Below are 27,867 nucleotides of genomic sequence, written 5' to 3' on the forward strand. Positions count from 1 at the left end.
CCTACAATATCAACTGCAAATTCATCCCAGGGGGACCTGGGCAACCTCCTGCAAACCATAGGAGAAGACCTCGTCCTCAAAACTTTATCACTTGCCTGACAAGAAGAGCAATCCCTAACAGCGCGTTCCACCAACAAATCGATACCTGGCCACCAGAAGTCCATTCGTATGCGCTCTTTCGTCTTGGAAATACCCAAGTGACCCTCATGAGACATGTCCACCAGAACACTTCTGAGGTTAATAGGAGGAACTAACCTAGTACCTCTCATGAGTAAACCATCTACCACTGCCAACTCATCAGCAATCAAAGACCACTGCTTCTTTAAAGAACGAGACCTACCATCTTCCAACAATTTAATGACCTCCAACAATTCCTCATCCTTACTCAGCTCCTCTCTCCAAGCATCTTCTTTCACCGCCCCCAAGGTAACATCACACACCTTTAATTCAGCCTCAAAATCGTCAGCCAAAACCTCCTCAACATTTTCTACAACATCCACCAACCTAGACAGACAATCTGCCGAGACATTAGTTTTTCCTGGGATATATTCAAACTTGAACATAAACTCCTGCAAAGAAATTACCCATCTCCTTATTCTTGCCGAGATGGAGTCTAAACCCTTCTTTTCAAACACTTCCTTTAGCGGTTTGTGATCAGACCTGACGGTAAAGGAGGAACCCCAAACAAACTTCCTGAATTTATTCACAGCCCAATATATACCAAGCGCCTCTTTCTCTATGACAGAGTAATTCAACTCTGCCCCCTTCAAACATCTCGATGCACAAGCTATAAGGACCTCCTTGCCTTTCCTCAGCTGTAACAACAAAGCACCCAGACCCTTACTGCTAGCATCTGTTACAATAAACGTTGGATCACCTGGAACAAACGCCTGCAAATTTGGTGCATTCCTCAGATCCATCTTCACCTGATCAAACTCTCTGCTACACTCCTCAGTCCAATTAAACACAGCATTTTTACACATGATCTTCCTCAGATTAATAGTCTTATCTGCAAAGTTTCTGACAAACTTATTGTAAAATTCTGCCATGCCCAAAAATGATGAAACCTCTTCTTTTGAACATGGTTCCTTCAATTTCTCAATTGTTTCAACAAGATCCTTTTTTGGACAAATGCCCTTCCTAGAGATATGGTGGCCCAAATAATTAGTTCATTGACACCAAACTTGCACTTGCTCTGACGCAGAGTCAAACCAACTTCCAACATTTTCTTCAACACCAGGCAAACCCTCTCATCATGTTCCTGTTCGTTCTTACCAGAAATGAGAACATCATCCTGATAACATCTTACCCCCGATATTCCTTTGAACAGATCTTCCATAATTCTCTGGAATACCGAGGCTGCCGAAACCAGCCCAAAAGGCATTCTTAAGAACTTGAATGCACCGATTGGTGTAATAAAACTAGTAAGCTCTTGACACTCTTCTTCAAGCGGAACTTGGTGATAAGCCGAAGCCATATCTAAGGTGGTGAAATAGCAAGCCCCATCTAACGTAGAAACCAACTCCTCTATGTTTGGCAAAGGGTACTTGTCAACTATTACCTCTTTGTTTAAAGCACGAAGGTCAACACACAGCCGAATCTCATTATTAGGCTTCCTCGCGACCACAATTGGTGCGAGCCACTCAGTTGCTTCTACTGGTTCTATAGCCCCAGTCGACAACAACTTCTCAATCTCTTTACCCACAGCATCCTTTACACAAATTGGAATGCGTCTTACTTTAGCAGCAACAGGCACCGCACCCAACTTCAGTTTGATGTTGTGATTGTAACCTTTTACACATCCTAGTTTCTCACTGAACAACTCTTTATAGTTCTTAATGAACTTGTTCTCAACATTGTCTACAGCCTGTACCTGAATAACTGGATGAGCATTTGGATTGAGACTCACACCCAACCTTGCCTGATGAGACCAACTCAACAAGTTGTCACCCCTGTTTACCACATAAACTTTTGCTTATGTATACCTCCCTTTATATTCAATGCAGTCAAAAAAGTAACCCATTATTTTTATGGGATGTTCTTGATAACCTGTTGGTCTTATATCCGGTTTACACAAAGTTTTTTCCTTCCCAAACACATTTTCAAACACCTCATTTGAAATAAAAGTAACATGTGAGCATGAATCAAATTTCATCAACACACTTGCTTCCCCAATCAACACATAATCAGAAGGATGTTCTACAACATCATCATTAATCTGAAAGCTGACCAACTTAGTCTCAGTCTTCATTTCTCTCCCAATTCTTGTTCTACAATTTCTACCAATGTGTCCCTTTCTGCCACACACATTGCAATTGAACCTAAGAGCAGGACACTCTCTCGCATTTGCCATATGCCCATATTTCCCACATCTATAACAGGTTCCTTGAAAAGGAGTTGTGAATTTCTTACTCGACTGTATTTTAGAAATTCCACCATCAACCTCCCCTTTCAACCTTTCCTCCTCGCACACCTCTTTTTTTTTCTTCTCATCCTGTCTCTTCACAGCCTGACACACCACTTCTTGTGTTGAAGAACTACTTGGTTTTTCATCCTTTTTCTCCTTGCTTAGTTCCCCAATGCATTTTAACATATGTTCAACCCTTTTTGCAATACCTACTACTTCTTCAAGTGCAGGCTCATCCTTTAGCCACAACTCTTCCCTTATCTTATCACTCACGCATCTCAAAACGAACTGATCCCTAATTCGTTCTTCCACTAAACCTCCAAACTTGCAACTTGAAGCCAACTTTCTTAGAGCAGTAATGTACTCCTATACACTCTCTTCCTTACCCTGCTCTCTTAACCCGAAATAGTACCTTTCCATGATTGTACTCACTTTAGGAAGATAATGTAAATCCAACTGCCTAGCACACACCTCATACTCATTCAATCCTCTTTGTTCTGCTTGAGGAATGACCGGAAGAGTCTCCAAAATCTCTTGACCTTCTCCGCCCAAACAATGCATCAATAAAGCATGCTTCCTTTCACCACTCAAATTTGCACCACACACCCTTGCGTAATTTTCAAAGATCTTTTTCCATTTTTTCCACTTAATCAGTGGTTCACCCGGTTCCATCAGGAAGAAAGGAGGTGCAGTTACATTCTGCATTTTACAGCACCAATACCACTCAAAACCCTTACACTTGTACCACTATTAAATCTTTATCAACAAAGTACCACCTCCCTTCCCTCAAAAAGGTGTGCCCATCACCGTCGACAGGCTTCAAGTTCCTCAATGTGGAATCTGTCCAGCAAGCTCCTCCGACTTTTCTCTCCCTCGCGTTTTCACTCGTTTTCCTTACAACAGGTCCTTCAGTCCTCCTTCTCCATTGAAGTATATATTCTTATAATGCCACGCTCCAAACCGCTGCTTCAGTTGTATCAATCCTCTTGAAATGACAGAAATAACGAATAAAATCGATAAAAAAAATCCAAGATGGCCGCCACTAATCCATCACAAACATTCAGACTTGTTTCCAAGGTGGATTGGGCTTTCTTTTCTTCTTTTACAAAACCAAGTCAAAATGGCCGCCACAACATTAAATGTTTCTTTCTTTGGCTATTTGAGCTTGTTTTTTTTCTTTTCCCAACTTAAAATGGCCGCTAGGAAACAATTGTATCAGTTTCTATGGGCGATCTCGCTTGTTTTTTCTTTCATGAAACACGCCCAAACCAAGATGTCCGCCACCTTTTTCTCAAACAAAAGGACTTATTTCTTAGGGAAATCACCCTCGATAATCGACGTCAGTTACAAACTCCGTTTTTTTCTATTTTCTTCTTAAAAATAATTGTAACAGTCTACCTTTGCCGATTTTCATCGCGTTTTCGATTTCCTCAAAGTCCTTCACCGTGTTTCCTTCGCTGGGCCACAGCTGTACCTTGAAGATGTTGGTTAATCTTCCTTCACCGACACAGCTGTCACGTGAGATTTTCTCTTAATGTTCAGCTATTCACCTGTTGTTGAGGCTATCCTGCACGAGTGGATCCCATCCAGAAACGTCGCCAGTGTAATAAAGTGAGATTCACACTGGATTAAGTTCAGTAGGTTATATTTAATCAACCCCAACCAACAGTCAGCTAACAACTGACAAACATAGAATTACAAGATATGGGAACCTTGGTATCACGTGGTTCCAAACTCCAGGTTCCAACATGGAACCAGAAAACCCAGGATGACAGGTCATCACACAATGTATCCCTGGAAGTGGGATTTGTGTGTGTGTAATGTAACATATAAGTACATTACACAAATGCATATTGATTGGATGTGAAAACGATGCACCATGCAATTGTGTGACTAATGTGTGGCCATGGATATGCAGTGGACGTTCAGTGTACAACACAAAGTAGTAGGTTTGGAGCATTCACAAAGGTTATGTAACACTTACCCCAGCACACAATCCGAATGGATAAAATGCTTAAGGGGATTGTGAAATGTGACAATTTACAAGATGTCCTCAAAAAGAAGCGGTATGTAAGTGAAAAACGATAGCTTTTGAGAATGTGTTACTGAAGTAAAGGCATCTACAAATTGCGGTATTTTCCTAACTCCATGTGTAATTAATTCATGGGTGTATTAGTGTATTCAACAGTTTGGCTCCAACGCATTGGTCATGTTGGAATGCTACAACAATGATGTAATATAGATAGTACCATTCCAACATGGAGTGCCCGCCACTATTTGATTAGCTAATGCTTGCACAATTATGGTGTTCTGCTTCAGCTGTCATGGAATGGTAGGTATACTCTGTAGTCTATCATTGTTATACTATTCCAAGATGGCAGTCATGTTCCTTCTAAATGTGGGCGTCATCTTGAAACTGTTCAGCAATTATATACTATTGATGGATGCCCACCTCTATTGTCCTGGTCACCTCTTCCTAGATTTCCTTCAAGTAAGGGCCAGTTCTTATGTAGATGTCACAGCTCATAAAATGGCTACTTTAGCAGCACTATGCCAGAGACTTTTGCTCCAAGAAACTCTAGGCGAATTAATCTTTTCTGCAGATTACTGTAGTCTCTCTTGATTTCTTATTCGTGTGTGCTGGTTTAACAAGTGAGATCAGTTAGCATTGCCAATGCTTGCTCACAGACTGCCCGGTTTACCTTCTGTCATCTCTTGCGCCTTGCCTCTAGATGCTTACTATCTATTGCTGCTTTTTGCCATCTCTGTCGCCCTGGCTGCAGTCTTCTACAGCTTTTGTGTTTAGTGCTAAACAGACCCTTGCTAAGATCTATAGGTTGTTTTTTCTGTAGTCTCTTTCTATGCCCTACTCAATACGCCCTGCCTCTCTTTTTCCTTGATAGTTACGTAGAAATTATCCTTCTGTTTATCGCCTTTGTTTCTTGCCCACTTATCATTGGGTGAAACCTACATGGCGCATGGCGTATGGCGTGGAGAAATTCTTTTTTTTCTTTTATTGAGCAGAGCAACAAGAGCAATAAATAACACATAAACACATATTAACCTCCATTGGAACAAAAATCGTTAACTTCATCTTTCCAGGTTGCAGTTGCACATAATGGCGCATTAAAACTGTTTCTATTTTCTTTTTTTAAAACCCGGCTATCGAAAATCCCAAAAGCGGAGTATCAAGATTTCTATAATACCAAAGTGCAAAAGTGCAAGAAAAAAATGCAAATGCTAGTGTAAACCATGCAGAACAATCACAGTATTAGACCTTGCTTAAAAACGTAGTTTTTTTCAAAATTTCTGGAAGTGTGGAGACATTCGAGGTGTGTCAGATAGAGAAACCGGATGCAGCACTGCTTCTTCAGGGAGTCAACACCTTCCCGGTGGGTCTGTACTCTGGAACTGACATGAGCCTGGATGGCATATTTTGCTAGGTGCCACAAAGCCAACGCAGGCATTTTAGCATTTAGAAGTGTACTGTACTTTCAGTACACTGCCTTACAACAAAGGTAATTGGTCCTGGTAGTTGCTGTCAAGAACGTAGGGTGCAAAAAAACTCAAACAAACAAAACAAACAAACAAACAAAGGGGGGGCTGCTACTGATCGAAGAGCCAGGTCTTAATAAGTCTCCTGAAGGCCAGCAGGTCCTGGGTCTGTCGTAGGTTGGTAGGGAGAGTGTTCCAGGTCTTGGCGGCGAGGTAGGAGAAGGATCTGCAGCCGGCGGTGGTTTTCCGGCTGCGAGGAACTGTGGCGAGGGCAAGGTTGGCAGAGCGGAGGCTGCGGGTGGGGGTGGGGAAGGTGAGTCGGTCGTTGAGGTATACTGGCTAACCTAAAGTACATCTCGTGGAAAACAGCTCTCCTCCTAGCGCTTACATCTGCAAGGCAGGTCAGTGAAATGCAGGCATTTTCTATCCAGGATCCTTTTCTACAGTTCAAGGACGACAGGGTGATTTTGAGGACCAATCCTAAATTTATCCCTAAAGTCCCGCCGGACTTCCACTTGAACGAGCCTGTAATACTAAGATCATTCTTTCCAAACCCCAGCAATGCAGCTGAGAGGTCGCTGCATTCGTTAGACCTTAAAAGGTGCTTGAAATTTTATATTGATAAGACCAAAACATTCAGGAAGTCTAATCAACTCTTCATAGCTTTCAGTAGACCTAAGAAATATCTATTGCTTACCAAACAGAGTATCTCCAGAAGGATCTTTTCAGCGATTACTTTCTGTCATGACCGAGCTGGACAGCCATTACGGTCTAAAGTCAGAGCTCATTCTACAAGAGCTATGTCTACATCTATGGCACTCTTTGCTGGGGTGCCAGTCGTGGGCATTTGCAGGGCGGCAACATGGAAGTCGCCGCATACCCTCACTAGGCATTACTGCCTGGACACAGAGCTGATAAGGGATGCGGCAGTGAGACAAGCAGTATTACGCCATCTATTTCAGTAAGGTGAGCCTTCCTCTGTCCCTCCATCCTTCTCTGATATGCACATTTCTATGTTTATGCTTATTGTTGACATTTATTGGTGGTTAATAGTCGCATGATATGTATTATCTAATGACTTGCATACTGTACCATCAGAAATGTGCACTCTGCATTGCTTGCTACTCTGATTCAGGCATGTGAATCTATGAAAGACACCCACAATACTGGATAAGAAATGAGTTACTTACCTGTAACTGCAGTTATCCAGTATTGGTGTCTTTCATAGATTCACATGCAACCCTCCCTCCTTCCCGGGAAGGACTCACCTAACATTCTCAGTGTCACGCCTACTTAGCTTAGTGCGTACGAAAATCTGAGGAACTGAGGCTCCTGCCAGGAAGATTCTAGAGGGAGGTGATAGCTGATTGGCTCTTGTCTAGAGTTTGGTCCTTTTTACAAAAGGACATGGATATGTCACTAAGGTGAGGCCTTTAGGCCTACTATTCTCTATGTATGTCTATAGTACATTACTTTTCTATGTACCGGAGACTCCCATCTCGACGAGGGGGAATGATTCAGGCATGTGAATCTATGAAAGACACCAATACTGGATAACTGCAGTTACAGGTAAGTAACGCATTTCTTTTCGGAGATGGGATGTGATGGCTGCGCTGGCTTAGTTGAAAACGTGGTGAGGGCATGGGTCAGATGGGGATCCGGAGTGGATGGAGTTCATGGTCTTGATGGTGTCTTCGTCGCTGACGTTGGTCCAGGCGGTCAGACGAGTGGTGCGGGTGGAGGTCGCAGGAGGTGGATGTGGGGGTGTGGGAGTTGAAGCTGTCGTGGATGTCGGTGATCTAGCGGTGAAAGAAGGTGGCCAGTGAGTGGCATAGGTCCTGTGAAGGTGGGAGGTCGTTGGAGCTGGGGTTGGAGAGTTCTTTCACGATGCTGAAGAGCTCTTTTGGAGTTGTGTGCGTTGTTGTCTAGGCGGTCCTTGAAGGCGATCCTCTTCGCGGTCCTGATGAGTTGGTGGTGTTTGCGGGTGGCGTTTTTGTGGGCTGCATAGCTGCCTGGTGAACGGTCACAGAGCCATTTCTTCTCCAGCTTCCGACAGGTGTGCTTGGAGGTCCGGAGATCTTCGGTGAACCACGTGGCTTTATTGTTGGTGTGATCAGTTGCGGAGGTCTTGAGTGGGGCGAGGGTGTCGGCACAGTCGTTGATCCACTGTTTGAGGTTGGTGGCAGCGGTGTCGCGGTCGGCCGGTGGTCTTAGGGCGAGGGTGGTGGTCAGTTGGTCCTTGGTGACTTTGCCCCATCAGCGACGTGGCAACTGTTGGGTGCGGTGGTGCGTGGTGGGTTTCCTGAAGGTGAAGTGGACCCATCTGTGGTCGGTCCAGTGGGGTTCGGTGGTGTGGTTGAAGGAGACATGGGGACTTGCGGAGAAGATGGGGTCCAGTGTATGTCCGGCAGTGTGGGTGGGTGTCGTCACGAGATGTTTGAGTCCGAGGTTGGCAAGGTTATCGATCAGGGCGGTGGAGTTGGCGTCGTTGTTGTTCTGGAGGTGGAAGTTCAGGTCACCGAGGAGGATGTAGTCCGTGGAGGCGAGGGCGTGGGTGCTGATGAGGTCGGCGATGGCGCCACTGAAATGTGGTCGGGGTCCGGGTGGTCTGTAGACGAGTGTTCCTCTGAGGGTGGTGTTGGGGTTGGTGTGGATCTGGAAGTGCATGTGCTCGGCGGTGGTGAGGGTTTCTTCGGTGTTGGTCGAGATTCTGAGGGTTTCCTTGTGGATGATGGTGATTCCCCCTCCCACTCCGTTGGTGCGGTCTCTGCAGGAGAACTTGTAGCCCTCAGGGATGGCTATGGCGATGTCTGGTGCCAAGGTGGCATTCAGCCAGGTCTCTGTCAGGAAGGCGACATATGGGGTGGTTGAGTCTTGGAGGTCCCAGAGTTCGATGGCGTGCTTGCAGGGGGATCGGGTGTTGAGGAGGATGCATCGGAGGTCGTTGGGTTCTCTTGTTGATGGTTTAGCGGACCGGATGCTGGTGAAGCTGCAGTTCCGGCAGGTGAAGGGCCCTTGGGTGTGCTTCGGGGTGGCCCGGTAGCAGGAGTGGTCACGTCCGGGGTTGAGTGCTTGGAGGGTGCTGGAGTCGTAGTGCAGTCTGGTCTTGTGGCGGCTTCGGGGTCCAGGGGTTCTGAAGCTGGGCGTGGTCTGGGCGCGGACGGGCGCAGACGGGCTGGCCTTAGGCACGCCCGCTCTGCGTGTCCACTGCGCTTCCGGGCGGCGGTCTCCATATGAGGCGGGGGAGGAGGCGCGGCTGGGAGGCGGGAGCGGGGGACGGTGAGGGAGCGTGGCCGCGGGGAAGCGGTGGGAGAAACCAGGGCACAGAAGGCAAGGGTGGAGGGTGGTGGCCGGTCCAAAAATAAAGTTACAGAAAGGAAAAAACAAAAAAGGCAGAGTAGCAACAGTAAGCTAAATTACAGGCTGAATTAAACAATGACAAACAATGTACAACCACAAGCAGAGCGCTGGTGGGGCTCAGGGGGCACGAACCCTGCAGGAGGCAGCAGCAGGGGCGTGCGCGATCAGGAGGAGCAAGCGGCAAGGAGTGACTCGGCCCTTGGGCAAGGTCGAGGTCACCCTGAATGACCGAGCGAAGCTGCCTTATGAGGCGGGGCGGCGAGGGGGCGTGGCCGCTGGGAAGCGCCGGGAGAAACCAGGGCACGGAAGGAAGGCGGCAGCAGCAGGGGCGTGCACGATCAGGAGGAGCAGACAGCAAGGAGTGACTCGACTGGATAAAGCAGAATGGAGGGAAAGTTGCCTACTACCGTGTTAAACTCCTGCAAAGCCCTGTGTAGAAATAATTACTTTAATATTTCCAGTACACATTTAAATAAACTCTTTAAGAGCGCAGTGGTAATGCACATATTCTTACAATGCCAACTAAAATAAAGCGGTACCTCTGAATTGTAGGGGAACAGCGAGTGGCTTGGGTGATCAACTTACAGAACGAAAACAACATGGCATCCTATCCTCTCCCATATAACCTTTATGGGACCCAGTAGCACTATGAATTCCTGTTTGTGGTTACCTGAGACGGGCTCTTAATGTCCCCCCTCAGATATTGTCTGTATTTGGCAGCTCTGTATCCAAAATAAGAATAGTGAAAGTGCCTATATAAATAGGGCATGTGCTTCCAATTCACACACACGCCAGGCTACTCTGTGAAACGAATCCATGAAGTTAAAACTTTAAAAAATAATAAGCTTCTAATGAGTGAAAAGTGGTGGCCTGTGCCAAGCTTTGTTTCAGGCACATTTGAAACAATTATTTAGGGTCCTGGAAACCACAAACACGACTGTTTTTATTTCACGCAGCCACAGTAACTGTTTAATGTGTGTCAGGTGGGCGACATCTTGCTTTCAAAGCAGCTTGGCTGTTCGGTGTGTAAAACAACCCACTGCCCAGTGTGATTGTGCTTGTTTATTCTAACAATATTGTGTCATTGAAAACCGCATTTCGTACGTTTGGCCCAATCGAGCATTAGTCTTCATCACCATATGTATAAATCCAGACAGAGACGTGATTCTACAACTGTTTGTATTGTTGCGATTTATTTTATTGAACAGCCACAACACGTCACAGAAGAGGGTACCTTCCTGTACTTGCATGCAACAAAGGCACCACATAGAAGAAGGGAGCAGCTGTAAAACTAAAATACCCCCACACACTTTAAATCATAGCTCTAATGTTCTCTTCTCCCTTCTCTACCGATCCCTCCTTTCATCCTGCGATGGATTCATCTATCCACCTGTTTATCCCTTCACCACCACCCTCCAACTCATAACACTATACTTTCATCCACCCATTCACCCATTCAACCTTCCACATACACATTCATCCTTTCCTTCGTCGATCCATCAATATAGCCATGTATCCATCCACCTATCCACCCTTTCTTGCATCCATCCTTTCACTTTTCCTTCCTCCATGCTTTTACCCTTCTGTCCATTGTTCCATATTTCCATCCATTCACCTATCGATCCTTTCACACTTCAATCCATCATTTCTTGCTTCCTCTATTCCTCCTTTCGCCCTTCATCCAACCTCTCACCCTTCCAGTAATCCACCTTTCATCCATTCTTTCTTTCACCCTTTCTTCCGTTCAATCAATCAATCAATCATTTGTAAAGTGCGCTACTCACCCGTGAGGGTCTCAAGGCGCTAGAGGGGAGGGGGAAGAGGGAGCAGCTACGGATCGAACGGCCAGGTCTTGAGAAGTTTCCTGATGTTCAGCAGGTCCTGGGTCTGTCGCAGGTTGGTGGGGAGGGTGTTCCATATCTTGGCGGCGAGGTGTGAGAACGATCTGCCGCCGGTGGTGGTTTGGTGGATGCATGGGACGTGGCGAGGGCGAGGTCAATGGAGCAAAGCTGGCAGTTCGGGGTGTAGAAGGTGGGTCGTTCGTTGAGGTATACTGGTCCGGCGTTGTGGAGTGCTTTGTGAGCATGGGTGAGGAGCTTGAAGGTGATCCTCTTGTTTACTGGAAGTCAGTGCAGGTCTCTCAGGTGGGCAGTGATGTGGCTGTGGCGGGGGATTCCGAGGATGAGTAGACCGTAAGAGTTTTGTATGCGTTGCAGTTTTTTCTGGAGTTTGGCCATGGTTCCTGCATAGTGGACGTTGCCGTAGTCCAGCCAGCTGCTGACGAGGGCTTGTGTGACCGTCCTTCTAGTTTCAGTGGGGATCCATCTGTAGATCTTGCAGAGCATGCGGAGAGTGTTGAAGCAGGAGGAGGAGACAGTGTTGACTTGCTGGGTCATAGTGAGCGTTGAGTCCAGGATGAACCCCAGGTTTCGAGCGTGGTTGGTTGGTGTAGGGGCGGTGCCCAGAGAGGCCGGCCACCAGGAGTCGTCCCATGCAGAAGGGGTGGAGCCGAGGATGAGTACCTCCGTCTTGTCAGAGTTCAGTTTCAGGTGGCTAGTCTTCATCCATTTTGCGACGGCCTTCATTGCCTCATGGAGGTTGGATTTGTCAGTGGCTTGGTCCTTGGTGAGGAAGATGATCAGTTGGGTGTCGTCGGCGTACACGATGACGTTGAGGTGGTGCGCTCAGACGATGTTAGTGAGAGGTGCCATGTAGATGTTGAAAAGGGTCCGACTGAGGGTGATCGTGGTGGCTTTGGATCGGAATGGGGAGGCGGACTCTCTGGCTCTGCGTCATGGAGACGTGTGCACAGGGTGTGGTGGCAGACGGTGTTGAAGGCGGCTGAGAGGTCCAGGAGGATAAGGGCTGCAGTTTTGCCGTTGTCCAGCAGAGTCCTTATGTCGTCGGTGGCGGCGATGAGGGCGCTTTTGGTGCTGTGATTGCTTCGGAAGCCGGATTGGGAGGAGTCCAGGATGTTGGCCGTTTTCTTGATGACTTTCGCCAGGAACGGTAGCAGAGAGATGGGTTGAAAGTTCTTGAGGTCCTTTGGGTCTGCCTTGGGTTTCTTCATCTGGGAATGTTTCCAGCTCTCCGGGAAGTTGGCAGTCTCGAAGGAGCTGTTGATGATCTTCCAGAGGTGGGGTGCGATGATGGAGTTAGCTTTGTTGAAGATGTATTGGGGGCAGGGGTCGGAGGGTGAGCCTGAGTGGATGGTGTTTATGATTTTGATGGTATCTTCGTCGTTGACGTTGTTCTAGGAGAGCATGAGGTCGGTGACTTTGGTGGGCATTGGGTCGGGGGTGTCGGTATCTGGCGTCGGTGTCTGGGTGTCGAGCTGTTGTGGATGTCTGCAATCTTGCGTTGGAAGAAGCTGGCCATGGAGTCGCAGAATTCTTGCGATGGGATGTCATTGGAGCTGGAGCTGGGGGTGGCGGGTTCTTTCATGATGTTGAAGAGCTCTTTGCTGTTGTGGGCATTGTTGTCAATGCGTTCCTTGAAGGAGGTCCTTATGGCGGATCGGATGAGTTGGTTGTGTTTGCGTCTGGCGTTCTTGAGGGCTGAGTGGTGTCTGGAGTCTGGTCGTGGCGCTACTGCTTCTTGAGGCTTCTGCAGGTTTGCTTGGATGTCTGGAGGCCGGTGTTGACCCAGCTGGCTCTCGTGTCGGTGTGCCTGTTTGAGGGTTTTCTGATCGGGGCGAGGGTGTTGGCGCAGTCTTAGATCCATTGTCTGAAGTTGTGGGCTGCTGTGTTGGTGTCGGAGGGCTCGGGTGGAGGACCTCGGGCGAGGGTGGTAATAAGCTGGTCTTCAGTGACTTTGTTCCAGCTGCGGTGTGGGATCCTTTGCAGTTGGTTGTGTGCGGTGTCTTTCTCGAAGGAGAAGTGAATGCAGTGGTCGTCGGTCCAGTGGAGTTTGATGGTGTGGCTGAAGGTGACGTGATTGCTGGCGGAGAAGATGGGGTCCGTAGTGTGTCCGGCAGAGTGGGTGGGTGTCGTGACGAGCTGTTTGAGTCTGAGGTTGGTGAGGTTGTCGATCAGGGTTGTGGAGTTGTTGTCATTTGTGCTCTCGAGGTGGAAGTTCAGGTCTCCAAAGAGGATGTAGTCTGTGGAGGCGAAAGCATGAGTGCTGATGAGGTCAGCGATGGAGTCTCTGAACTGTGGTCGGGTCCCGGGTGTCTGTAGACAAGGGTTCCTCTGAGGGTGGTGTTGTGATTGTTGTCGATCTGGAAGTGTAGGTGTTCGGCCATGCTGAGGAAATCTTCGGTGTCAGTTGAAATCCTGATGGTGTTCCTGTGGACGAGGCAATTCCTCCTCCTAGTTTGATGTTTCGGTCCCTGTGGGTGATCTTGTAGCCGTCCGGGATGGCTATGGCTATGGCTATGTCTTGCGGCGAGGAGACGTTTATCCAGATCTCTGTCAGGAAGGCGACGTATGGGGAGGATGAATCGAGTAGGTCCCAGAGTTCAACGGCGTGCCTGTGAACTGAGCGGGTGTTGAGTAGTATGCATCTGAGATGGTTGTTGTTTACTTTGGTGGGATGGGCAGGACGTGCAGGTGTGCGCCATTCACACTTCATCTTATATTTCACTGCTTCTTCCTTCTTTCCTTTGACACTCCATATCTTCTCCTGTTCTTTCTTCCACTTTTCAATCTACCTAGGTTTCTCCCATCCTTATTTTTTCTTACCTTTCTCACACTCCCTCTTTCTAGTTGACTTTCTTTCCCGCATTTTCATTGTCTCTTGTCTTCTGTTTTCTTTTCTGTGATTGTTAGCCTGCGGATCATACTTCTATTTCCTAACAGCATTATGGATTAGAAGAGGCCTGTAAACAAGCAACTTGGTTTTAGTGGGCCCCAGTTCAGCAGCCGCTCAAGTGGGGTCTCAAAAACCTAAAGCATACAAGCAGAAACATTAAAAAAAACATAACTTTCTCATGCTCCAATCAGGGACGCAAAAGAAGAAAGAATGGAAAAGATTGGAAAAATCAACAACATAGAAATTCCAAAAGAGCATATATGAATTCACCCAAATCCCCTAGCACAACGGGATTCATAGATTCCTACAGCCAACTAGCCCAAGGGTTAGGCCTCCTCTGTTGACTTTTGGGTCTCCTAGCATTGAAAATAGGTTCTGGACTTAAAAACCACCTGACATTTAGACAGAAGACACATTGATTGCCCCAAATGTGATCTCAATCATATCATTCTTGAGTTCTATGCCATCTCTCAACTTTTGAGCCTCTTGGCTCAGATCAGGAAAGAGGAGGATCTTGAAACATATCAAACTTCACGCCCCTTCTCCTGGCAGTAGCTTGTGTCACACCGTCTCCCGCTAGAGGATCTACCACTTCAACATTAAAAAGACTTCAGTGGAGCTAGGCACCCACAAGACTTCAGCTTTTAAAAAGGGTAACTAAAGAGCACAGAGAAATGGTGAAAACCCCAGAACCCTTATTTTTGTGACTAAACCTCCTGCTCCAATCAGATCACCGATGCAACCCCACAGTTCTTCAAATCCGCCTAATTCCAAATAGCATCTTTCTTTGAGCTCACCCTAGTTTCCACCGGCTGCACATTTCAGCCCCTTGCCCAGTAACACCAAGACAGACTTTGAAGGTGAAAATAACAGGTCACGGAGGAGGGCTTTCCAGGACCAGGAGCCCCAGGTGCCATTCTGCACCGCAGAGCAGGCAGGGCCCTCTGTTTTGCCGCTTCACTATTCACCAACTGCTCAGAATGTTGGGCCTATAAAACAGCAACCGTTCCCATGTCACTGTCGTAAGTCTCACCATGTTTCCGAAGGCTTAAAGCGTGTGTCTCTGCCTATCCTTTTGACATGATACATAAAAAGAAACCTAGAAATAGTAGCATACCTATGTTTCAGACACTATGCTCTCTACGTTTCTGTACAAGAAGGTGTATGCATTCATTTCTGCTCATAATACAGGGTATGTGGGTATCAACAGTCTCTTTTAAGGATTCTGTGACACCTACATAGGTAAGAAATGTCTCCCTCTGCGGCCGAAAATGGTGTGGGACTAGGAAGATTTGTGGACCTGTATGAGAAGCTACCAGTTTTTTAAGCTACGATCTTCAGACACACAGCACGTGTCAGAATACATGTACAAATACACACATACATGAGTCACGATAGCACACTGACCTTTAAACTTGACAGAGTGCACTTCCCATTGCAACCAGACACACAAATTCATATGGCCTACTTCAAGTGTCCCTTTCCAGAGACTCATACGAAGTAGCATAACCCCTAATCCCTCTGCCAAGATGCCTTAACCCTCAATTTTCATTGGCAGCTTCACTAATTACCGACAGCTAGGAATGTTGGGCCTAGCCAAATATAAATTAGCAATCCTTCCCATGTTACTGTTGTAAGTCTCACCATGTTTCCAAAGACGCACCCACTCACACTACTGTAAAATCTTTAATACACCTACTGACGCTCGCACACGACCATTCACAAAGCCATACCAGTAGTTACACACCCACTCACTGATTCTGTTGATCTATACACACATCCACTCGCTCACCCATACTGTCACTCATAGACCCACTCACTCACTAATACAGTCATCAACATATTCACTCATACAAGCCTAAGGGCGCTGACACACTGAATGAGTCACCCATAAAACTATTCACACACCTAGACACTCACCCATACAGTCAATCATACAGCCACTTACTCACCAAAGAGTTACACATCCACCCACTGACTTACTCATAGAAATAGGAACAAATGCTCACTCAGCTATACAGTCACTGTAAGAAGCATGCACTTGTCTATATAGCCTCTCTCACATTCACTCACTCATGCATACAGTCACTCATAAATGCTGTTACTCATGTATACTGCCTTTCACATACTCAGTTACTCACCCATACTGACACATGCACTCGATTACTGACACAGCCATACAGACACTCACTCACTCATACAACTTTTCACACTCACAACATTATCACATACAGCCACTGACTCACCCACTCACTGATCCATACAGGCAGTCACACACCTCCTCACTCACACACACAGACATCCAAACAACCATAGACGTAGTCAGACAACCAATCAATCAATCACCCATATAGCCATGCACGTGCCCACTAACACACTCATACAACCCCTTAGACATTAACTGACAGACAGATACACACATTCATACAACCAGTCACTCACCCATACATTCACTGAGAGACCTAATCATTCACTTATACAGTCAGTCATGCACACACTGAGTCATCCATACAGTCACTAATAAACAAACTGATTTACCAATACCCCATGGTTTATATATTTATTTTAGATTTGGGGGTCTCTATTTGGCATAGGTAGGTACCTGTTACAAATAGGGACCCTTGCGTCTGGTCAGGGTCAGGGGCTGCACTCCTAAAATAACCCCTGCTCACCTATTGATAGCTTGGCACGAGCAGGCAGGCTTATCTCAGAGGCAGTGTGTAAAGCATTTGTGAACACATACAGTAATACAGTGACAACACTACAGATGGACGACACACAGGTTGTAGTATAAAAATAGTATTTTTATATAGACTTAACACAAGACCAAATGACAGAAATCCACAATCCTGTATTCAAAAATAGACTTTAAAAATGTTATAAAATAGCTCAGTTCTCTCAAGTTGCAAATGAGAAACGTTACTCTCAATGTACCTTGAATGTGTAACACAAAGAAAACAAAAGCGTCACAGGGAAGGTGATGCTTTGGTTCCTTACATGCAGGGCAGTGGATGCGTCGGTTCCTTACTACTGCGCAGGAGAGTTGATGCTTGCTTCCTTACTGTGTGGGGAGTTGATGCATCTGTTTCTTACTTCTCTCCGGTGCGATGCGACAAGATGGCACCTCAATGCGATACTCTTCTCCAGTGGCATGCATCAAAATGGCGTCTTGGTTGCGATGCAACAACGTTGGTGTGATGCGTGCACGCCCAAACTGCAGTGCGCGACTCGATGATCTTTGGAGCAGCGACAAGCCCTGCGACGCGCTTCTCCGGTGATGAGACGGCCTCTGTGGCAGCGTCCCACTTCTCCGGCGATGCATCGCGCTTCAGGGATGAGATGATGACAGCGGCAGTGGCGTCTCGCTTCCTTTTGACAGCTGCTGCGGCAACGACACGCTTCTCGTTGCGTTGCGCTTCCAGCTCCCAGCGACACGCAGTCTCTCAGAAGGCCCAGCACAACAGCAGGCACTTCAATCACCAGCAAGGGAACTCATGGGGGAGCTGGCTGGTGAAGTCTTGAGTCCTTGAGACTTCTGGCAGGAGGCAAGCTCCAGTTCAGGCCCTTGGAGATTCTTCTTTCAAGTTTATAGAAAGCACACTCAGTCCTTTTCTCCTCTCTTTAGTAATAAAGCAACCACTCCAGGCCAACCCACAAACACACAGCACAGGGGTAGTCTCCTCCTTTAGCTTCTTGGTTCTTCTCCTCAGAAAAGGTTTGTCTTGATTTCCAGAAGTGATCTAAAGTTCTTGGGTCTGGGTCCCAATATTTATTCTACTTTTCCCTTTGTTCTCTGAAGGAAGAGAGGCCTTTGCCTAGTCCACACCAGTTCTGGTCAGTCCTGGAGCACTTTGTTTACAGCACTCCTTCTCTTCCTTTGACAGTGCAGGCCAGGGACATCAGACACACCACTGGAGGTGGAGCCAGTATTGTCGAGGAAAGGCACAGCCCTATTCAGGTCCCAGGTGCATCTCCTCCCTCCCATCTGCATGCAGATCTCTCTATTCAGCTCTGTGCTGACTCACCCTGTCTCCTGGAATCCCCCAGCCTCTGTCACTCAAACTCCAGACAAGGAATACACAACCTAACAGAGAAAGGCTTGGATAGTTAGGCAAGAGGATATCTACTTTATAAAAGTGGTACTTTCAAACATAGCATGTTTCATCCAACTTCACTAAAAGATGTATTTTATCATTCTGAGTTCAGGCATACTAAACTCGAATTCCTACCTGATTCCCTGGGTCAGTTAGGATTATAAAATGTAATACTCTAACTGCCCATTCTGACCTATGGGGAACAGGTAGCCTTGCAATAGTGAAAAACAAAAATGGCTGTAATTCACTATTAGGATATGCCACCCACATCAAGGCATGTCCTACCTTTTACCTATAATGCACCCTGCCCTTGGGCCTACCATAGGGGTGACTAATATGTATAAAAGAGAAGGTTTCGGGACTGGCAAGTGGGTGCACATGCCTAGTCAACATGGCAGTGCCAGACTGCTCACAGGCCCTGCAATGGCAAGACAGAGACACACTTTACAAGTTGCTTTGGTGGGTGGCACAACCAATGCTGCTAGCCCACCAGCAGCATTGTATTTCCAAGCCCTGAGCACATGCAGTGCACTGTACTAGGGTCTGACAAGTAAACCAATCAATCCAATCATGGAGTCACTAATCCATACATCAATTTACCATAGGGAACCCTTGCACTGTGGCACTGAACAGCAGTGGCACAGTGCCCAAAAGCATCTAAAAACAGCAAAAACTAAGAGCCAATGGTGCCAGGTCTAACAATTTAACACTCATAAACTTTTTAAAAACACTCAGTCACTAGAACCAGAGCTCAGGAATTCCGCTGCATAGGACTTACGTCTTGGCCCCCAAGCTCCCCCAGGAGTAAAGTGGACTTCATCCCCCAACTAGTAGTACGCCATGAGGCGCATTTACAGAGTAGTGGAGAAAGAGGGCGTGGCCTCTGAAAACTCTTAGCAATCCCACTGTGTGAAACTTACTGGAGGCAACAGGAGGGGTTGTTGGACCCCAAGGATGTCCTTGGGGGCAACGACCCTTCCTATAACCTCCAGTACTACACAGCAAGATTGCTGAGCTGTGATACCAGGCCACGCCCCCTTTGTCCACCACTCGGCAAAGGGTCCCTCCTGACACGCTCTTGGTTGGAGTAGGAAGTCCCCTTCCCTGCTGGGGGTCATTAGGTACCAACTAGCCTTCCTGTTACCTCCAGTAAGGCCCACATAGTGGGGTTGCAGAGAGGTGGTCACAGGCCACGCCCCCTTTCTCTCCCACTCTGCAAGCGCACCTCCTGGCACACTCTTGACTGGGGGATGAAGTCCCCTTGCCTCTCAAGGGTCCCTGGGGGCCAACTAGCCCTCCTGTTAACTCCAGTAAGCCCCACATAGCTGGTTTGCTGAGAGGTAGTCAGAGGCCATGCCCCCTTTTTACACCACTCTACAAACGTGCCTCCTGGGGCACTGCTGCTTGGGGGAGGAAATCCACTATAGTCCTAAGTTCCTCAGGACACAAGGGGACCTCATCGTCCTACCAGCAGTGCGCCAAGAAGCACTTTTGCATAGTGGTGTAAAAAGGGGCGTGGCATCCTAAAACCTCTAAGCAATCCTACTGTGTGGGGTTTACTGGAGGTAACAGATGGGCTTGTTGGCCCTTAAGGACCCGCAGGAATGAAGGGGACTTCATCCCCCAACCAAGAGCGCACCAGGAGGCGTGTTTGCAGAGTGGTATAGAGAAAGGGGATGGGCCTCCAGCGAGTAGACTGCTTTCTTGTTTTTTATTTTAGGAAGGGGGGCTGTGTGGCCCCCTTCCTTTGACCATTTTGGGTCCCGAGGACCCCATTCTCCAGGGCTGAACCTGATAATTTAAAAAAAAAAAAAAAAAAAAAGGGAGGGGGGCTTGCACCCCCCATCCCGAGGTGGATTTCGGCCCCAGGGACCCCATCCTTCAGGGCCCGGCCATCTTCTTTCTTTCTTTTGTTTTTTTTAAGGAAGGGAGGCTGCATGGCCCCCCTCCTGAGGCCAATTTCTGACCCCAGGAACCCCATCCTCCACGGCCTGGCCATCTTCTTTCTTTATTTTGTTTTTTTTTTAAGGAAGGGGGGCTGCGTGGCCCCCCTCCCAGGCAATTTTCAGTCCCGGGGACCCCATCCCCCGGGGCATAGCTTCTCATTGGGGACCGGGGGGGGGGAGCCTCAATGCCCCCACAGTCCCTGCCAGCTCCCGCCTCCTGCGGAAGCCAGCATTGCCTTTGGGCAGGGGGAGCTTCTAACATGCAGCTCCCTTTGCCCAAAAGCAATTCTGCTTCGCTTCAAGGAAACAGGAGTATTTTCAATGCTCTCGCTTCCGCGAAGCAGTGTTTGCTATGGCATGGCGGGAACAGTGCTCCCGCCATGCCATAGCAAACTGCAATGTCCTGGGGGTGGGCACCCTTTACATTGTTGGAGCCGGCTTTGGGGGCGTGGTGGTCCTCAGGGCCGTGGAGGGCTCTTGGAGGGGGGCTGTGCGGCCCCCCTCTCATCTTGTGTGTAGCCCCAGGGAGGTGGTGGTCACTTGTGCTGGGGGTATGCAACAGTCCGCTGCATTTAATCAAAGTGTTCATCGGGGAGTTGGTGGTCTCTGGGGCAGGGCTGGGGGCTCAAAGCCCCTCAACATTACATTTTTTAAAATAGCCCTAGAGAGGTGGCAGTCCCCGGGGCTGCGGGGGGGGGGGCCGCATGGCCCCCCACTTTTAATGACTGTAGGCCCGGGACGGGGTTGAGCCAAGTCCCAGAAAAATGTTAAAAAAAGACAATGGGGCAGGGTAGAAATACCTGGACCGCCTCAGCCTCTTGGGGAGGTGGGGGTGGTCCCATAGGAACCCCGCAGGGCACAAAAACATGTTTTTTTTTAAAGATTCTGGCTAGAGTCATGTTGGATCTTCAGATCCTTTCGCAAATGTAAGAGAAAACATTGATAATTGTCCCCAGGGTGGGCGAGATCCTGGGGACACTTTGCCAATAAAGGAGGAGGGCGTACGGCCCCACCCTCCTGGAGCTTATTAATTTCCGGGGACCACCACCTTCATGGGGCTTCTGACTGTTAATTCATGTGAGGAATACCAGTACAGCCTCCCCCGCTGCCCCGGGGACCACCACATTTCTGGGGCCACATTCTAAAAACAAATTGGGGGGCCTCTTGGACCCCACAACGATCACCACCTCCCCGGGGCTAAAGTATTTTAATAGTGAGCACTCGGGTGGACCACCACCTCCCCAGGGTCATCTTTTTTTTAAAAAAACTCACAGATCCACTCACTCTCCTATACAGCCACTCACTAACCCATACAGATACTCACATACCCACTAACATGTCCATATAGTCATTCACATACTCAGTCATACAGAATACAGCCACTGACACACTGATACAGACAGTCAGACAGCCAATCAGAGGAGATATACTAGAAATAATAAGACTAATTACTACTAAAGAAAAACTAGTAATATAACTTTATGCTGTAGCTTAGTATACATCTTAAAGTCTTAAAAATGTTGACAAAACACTTACAGTCACAGGATGATGTCATCATTTATGTCATGAGCGATGCCAGTTGAGATATCAGTGATGTCACTGACCATGTCATGAATGATATAATAGGTGAGGTCATAAACAGTGCATTGCAGGGGCGTAAGTTATATTTGTTCAGTTAACTATAACTGCTGAATTTCTATGGTTGTGTACAAGTGAAATCTGAGCATAACTATAACGTTCGCACTCACTCAGGATTTTCTTGTGAAGATTTTTATTGCAAAAATGCAATTGCCATGCCCTACACGATTCGGTCTAATCACTCGGACCTTGATCCCAAGATCTTCACAAGAAAATCCTGAGTGAGTGCGGTCTCGTTTATATCATCTTTGGCGATCCTTGGTGAGAAATTGTGCCCTGCGTGGCCCTGCCTGAGAGAACACGCACCTCCCCTGAAGAAGTTGTGCCGACGTCCGAAGGATTTATATATATATATTTGTATATATAAATATATATAATCCCATCCCTCTGGCCCACTGTATTTTTAGGAGCTCGGCCTCTCTGCCAAACCTTTAAAGACCCTGGGGACCTCGTGACCAGGGACTGATAATCTTCTTAAAAGGGAGGTGGCCACTTGGCTCCCTCCCTGAGCCATTAATGGCCCTGGGGACCGCATTCTTTGGGGCCGGCTCACATGGTGTCTCTCTAGGAGCCCAACCCCAGGAGTAACATTTTTAAAACTCAACCCCAATAGGAGAAAAGTAAAAAGTCTGCTCTCAGCAGGTGGGAGCTTTAAAAATGCTACCGCCAGCTGGAAGCAGACTTTTGATCTGTCTCCCTGCCCACAATGCAGGCTCCCACAGAATGCAAGAAGCTGGCTAGGGCCGCATGGCCCTGGGGGATGGAGTCCCCGGGTCTTGAAATGCCTGAATAGGGGCTCCCCTTTCCTTGAGAATAAAAACAGCCCTTGGGGATGGGGTCCCCAGGGCCTAATAAAGCTCAGGGAGGGTCCCACATGGCCCCCCTCCTCTTTCTAGTATATAGGGACCTGAGAGATGGTGTCCCTAGGGATGAATGAAGATCGAGGAGGGGAGCCACATGGCCACCTCCCCTTTATAAAAAGGCCTTGGGGCCAACCTCCCTTGCGCACGACTGAAGGTCTTGTGAAGCATGGGGTTGGCTGCCTTTGGGGGACCTCTTGGCCACAAGGTGCATTTTGGGAAATTAGGCTTTAAAAAAAGTGTAATATCTTGACGATTGGTCCCACTGGACTACTGCAGGTGTCCAGCGGGACCTCAAATAAAACAAGCATTAGAAATGCAATAGGTCTCGCAGCATTAGAGTTAGTGCTTTTAGAATTGTTTATGGGTTTTTTTGTAAATATTTAGCATGAGGTTGAGGGTGAGTGAGGGTGAGTGAGGCTGATGGGTTGAGGGTGAGGGTGAGTGAGGGTGAGGCTGAGGGGTTGAGGGTGAGGGTGAGTGAGGGTGAGTGAGGGGTTGAGGGTGAGTGAGGGTGAGGGGTTGAGGGTGGGTGAGGGGTTGAGGGTGAGTGAGGGTGAGGGGTTGAGGGTGAGTGAGGGTGAGTGAGGGTGAGGGTGAGTGAGGGTGAGGGTGAGTGAGGGTGGGTGAGTGTGAGTGAGGGTGAGTGTGGGTGAGGGATTGAGGGTGAGGGGTTGAGGGTGAGTGAGGGTGAGGGGTTGAGGGTGAGTGAGGGTGAGGGATATGCTGTTTGATACAGATGTATTACACACAGAGATTGCAGTCTGCCAGATATGCAGTCTGCTATACACATTTATTACACACAGAGATTGCAGACTATGGGATATGCTGTTTGAGACAGATGTATTACACACAGAGATTGCAGTCTGCCAGATATGCAGTCTGCAACACACTTATTTCACACATAGATAGCAAGCTGTACGATATGCAGCATGCAGCACATTTATTACACAGAGGTTTCAGGCTGCAAGATATGCAGTCTGCAGGTGGAGAGTATGTTACCGAATGCCGGATGTGCGGCAAAGACAATGGAAAGAGACCTCTAAAGACGTCAAACTTCAGAGCATTGGATGTGTTCCCTCTTTGCTTCAAGGAGTTCTTAATCTGTGTAGAGGGGTAACAAGCGGTGACACTGACGATCGTGGACTCATGAAAACACGATCGGTCATCGACATACCTACTACCCACCTCGCTTCAATAATAAATGTGAGAAAACAAAATCTGTCCGTCATTTTTGAGGCCAGGAAATGTATGACAACAACATATATCAGTGACCCTGAAGAAAGGACACTTCTGAAACAGCCCAAGTCAGCGACACAGAGTCAGAGAACGGGAGGGAGGCCGGGATATGGTCCGGGATGACTGAAAGGGGGAAGTGGACATGGAAGTTTAGGGGGGTGCTGGGAGGTACAGAGGAGGCTGAAAGTACAGACGGAGTTTAGAAGGTACAGAAAGAGGCTGGAAAGTCTAAAGGCGAGCGGTGGACTCGAACCGGGGGAAGTTAGACGGCGCAGACGGAAGGAAGAGAGGGGAGGGGGGAGGAGAAATGCGACAGAGGTTTCAGGCTGCAAGATATGCAGTCTGCAGGTGGAGAGTATGTTACCGAATGCCGGATGTGCGGCAAAGACAATGGAAAGAGACCTCTAAAGACGTCAAACTTCAGAGCATTGGATGTGTTCCCTCTTTGCTTCAAGGAGTTCTTAATCTGTGTAGAGGGGTAACAAGCGGTGACACTGACGATCGTGGACTCATGAAAACACGATCGGTCATCGACATACCTACTACCCACCTCGCTTCAATAATAAATGTGAGAAAACAAAATCTGTCCGTCATTTTTGAGGCCAGGAAATGTATGACAACAACATATATCAGTGACCCTGAAGAAAGGACACTTCTGAAACAGCCCAAGTCAGCGACACAGAGTCAGAGAACGGGAGGGAGGCCGGGACATGGTCCGGGATGACTGAAAGGGGGAAGTGGACATGGAAGTTTAGGGGGGTGCTGGGAGGTACAGAGGAGGCTGAAAGTACAGACGGAGTTTAGAAGGTACAGAAAGAGGCTGGAAAGTCTAAAGGCGAGCGGTGGACTCGAACCGGGGGAAGTTAGACGGCGCAGACGGAAGGAAGAGAGGGGAGGGGGGAGGAGAAATGCGACAGAGGTTTCAGGCTGCAAGATATGCAGTCTGCAGGTGGAGAGTATGTTACCGAATGCCGGATGTGCGGCAAAGACAATGGAAAGAGACCTCTAAAGACGTCAAACTTCAGAGCATTGGATGTGTTCCCTCTTTGCTTCAAGGAGTTCTTAATCTGTGTAGAGGGGTAACAAGCGGTGACACTGACGATCGTGGACTCATGAAAACACGATCGGTCATCGACATACCTACTACCCACCTCGCTTCAATAATAAATGTGAGAAAACAAAATCTGTCCGTCATTTTTGAGGCCAGGAAATGTATGACAACAACATATATCAGTGACCCTGAAGAAAGGACACTTCTGAAACAGCCCAAGTCAGCGACACAGAGTCAGAGAACGGGAGGGAGGCCGGGACATGGTCCGGGATGACTGAAAGGGGGAAGTGGACATGGAAGTTTAGGGGGGTGCTGGGAGGTACAGAGGAGGCTGAAAGTACAGACGGAGTTTAGAAGGTACAGAAAGAGGCTGGAAAGTCTAAAGGCGAGCGGTGGACTCGAACCGGGGGAAGTTAGACGGCGCAGACGGAAGGAAGAGAGGGGAGGGGGGAGGAGAAATGCGACAGAGGTTTCAGGCTGCAAGATGTGCAGTCTGCAGGTGGAGAGTATGTTACCGAATGCCGGATGTGCGGCAAAGACAATGGAAAGAGACCTCTAAAGACGTCAAACTTCAGAACATTGGATGTGTTCCCTCTTTGCTTCAAGGAGTTCTTAATCTGTGTAGAGGGGTAACAAGCGGTGACACTGACGATCGTGGACTCATGAAAACACGATCGGTCATCGACATACCTACTACCCACCTCGCTTCAATAATAAATGTGAGAAAACAAAATCTGTCCGTCATTTTTGAGGCCAGGAAATGTATGACAACAACATATATCAGTGACCCTGAAGAAAGGACACTTCTGAAACAGCCCAAGTCAGCGACACAGAGTCAGAGAACGGGAGGGAGGCGGGGACATGGTCCGGGATGACTGAAAGGGGGAAGTGGACATGGAAGTTTAGGGGGGTGCTGGGAGGTACAGAGGAGGCTGAAAGTACAGACGGAGTTTAGAAGGTACAGAAAGAGGCTGGAAAGTCTAAAGGCGAGCGGTGGACTCGAACCGGGGGAAGTTAGACGGCGCAGACGGAAGGAAGAGAGGGGAGGGGGGAGGAGAAATGCGACACGGCGGGGAGGGGGCGGAGCGGGTAAACAAAGACGGACGTGCACGCGCACGCGCTTTTAAGGTCAATGCGCATGCGCATAAGCTCAATGCGCATGCGCATTGACCTTAAAAGTCACGGGCACTGCAAGGAATCGCCACGATTCCTTGCAGTGTGGATAAAGAGTGGATAACTCGCAATACTCTCGCTTGCTCGATGCGCATGCGCATCGACAGGCGAGACCTAAAAATTAGAGCATTTTGATTGGTTGAAAGTTTTTTCCCCATCAAACTCTTCAGTCACATGGCACACCCCTGGGAAACCTGTGTCCTGAGAGACCAAGCACTCTCATTGGCTGACCATAACATTGAAGAAAAAATGTCAGCCACTATTAAAGGACACGGGGACACTGTCTCTGTGTACTGAAACTTAAAAATAAACAGGAGGTTGTAGGGGCCGATTATGGGTATCCTCACCCCCTGGCCCTTCTGGGAGGTCGCAGCGAGACCAAACAAGGGACAAAAATAAAAAAAAATGTAGTCTGTCAATCCCCGAGACATTTTGACCACTCCCACAAGAGTCCCCAGGACCCATCACAGAACCCCGTCCCCCACGTAATCGCACAGTGATTTTGCAGGCGCCAGCACAGATCTACTTTGCTCACACGGAGTACTGCTGGCTGAGAAAATAAAATGTAAATAGGAGGAATCTTAGGTGTACAAGAGTGGCTGCCTACTAACAGGGGCTTAACCGGGTGCAGGGGTTAAATGGCCGCAGGTGTGTGATTGTGTGCCATTATTTAGGAACTATGTTCCGAAATATGGATGTTGTATATTGCAGATAAGAAGTTCTGTCAAAGATTAATTCAGAAAATATAATGATGTATGGTAAAGTTGATGAATCTTAAAATAATTTACATTTGATTGCTTTTACAATAAAGAAAAATTTGGGTTGGTATTGACAAGTCAAGTCAAGATACGCTTTATTTGATTTTAAATATTCAAATCATAAAAGCGCAGTACATCAAAGATAACATATGTGCAAAAATATAAATAAACTTAAGAATTGGGTTGGTATTGAATAATGTAATGATGTTTAATATATGTGTCTTTTAGGAGCGAATCTATGATTTCAGTGAATGTGTTCTTATGATTGTTTTTTTTTAAAAGTTAATAACTTTCTCTAAACCTCAGATAACTTACTTGATTGATGTAATCTGAAAAATTCTACATTACAATTGTTGTTGTTGGTTCACCAGAATACAGAAAGGATTGTAACATTTAAGATGTGCGTGCATACATTGAAGAACTAAAAGGCCAATATTTAAATCACATAATTTACAACTGGCCAAAAAAAGGAGAAAATATTAATTTACTGTTATGATCTGCAGGTCCCAAGGCAAGAAGGATGAAGCAGTGGCCTTACTTAGAGATTCCATAAAATTTGGTCCACAATTTGCAGACGCATATTCAAGTCTTGCTTCGCTGTTAGCGGAAAAGGTAATCAAATGCTTTATGGCTTCCCATGTGTTTTGAATTCAACTTTAGCATGCCTGCTTCACAAAATAATGCAATGTAATCTTTTGTATTACACACATTTTTAAGTAGGGAGTGATATTACTGAGAATTTAACTGAAAATTGCAAATGTAAATGTAAATGTGCTGTATTTGTATAGCGCGAACAGTAACCCGTAAGCATCCCGGCGCTTGTACTCCTACCACAAGGGAACCCCTCCTGGCTTTTCCTTGTGAGGTGTCCACTCCTGGGCATCCCATGGTGAAACCAGGCATCACTTGTGTTTTGGGGGCCGTTGTGGAGACTAAGCAAGCTATTGCCCAGAGTTGCAGCGTGGGCCCATGATTAGATTCGGCACTGCGGCGAGAATATCCGGTCAGAGGAATTTAAGCCCGATCCCGCCGAGGCGGGAATCGAACCCTGGTCCCTGGCCAGCGCTCTGCATTAAGGTCTGCCGCTCTAACCA

General features: G+C 47.6%; 1 protein-coding gene across 1 annotated transcript in view; it reads left to right on the top strand.

Annotated features, from left to right (window-relative positions):
* Positions 1-27,867, top strand: part of TMTC1 (transmembrane O-mannosyltransferase targeting cadherins 1) — a 1,524,654-nt gene that overhangs the window by 1,283,589 nt on the left and 213,198 nt on the right. The window contains exon 13 of the mRNA XM_086952798.1: positions 27,277-27,385. Coding sequence (XP_086808924.1) covers positions 27,277-27,385 — 109 coding nt within the window. The remainder of the gene's footprint in view (positions 1-27,276; positions 27,386-27,867) is intronic.

This window comes from Lissotriton vulgaris, chromosome 1_2 (assembly GCF_964263255.1).
Source record: "Lissotriton vulgaris chromosome 1_2, aLisVul1.2, whole genome shotgun sequence".
In the NCBI taxonomy this organism is placed as follows: Eukaryota; Metazoa; Chordata; class Amphibia; order Caudata; family Salamandridae; genus Lissotriton; species Lissotriton vulgaris.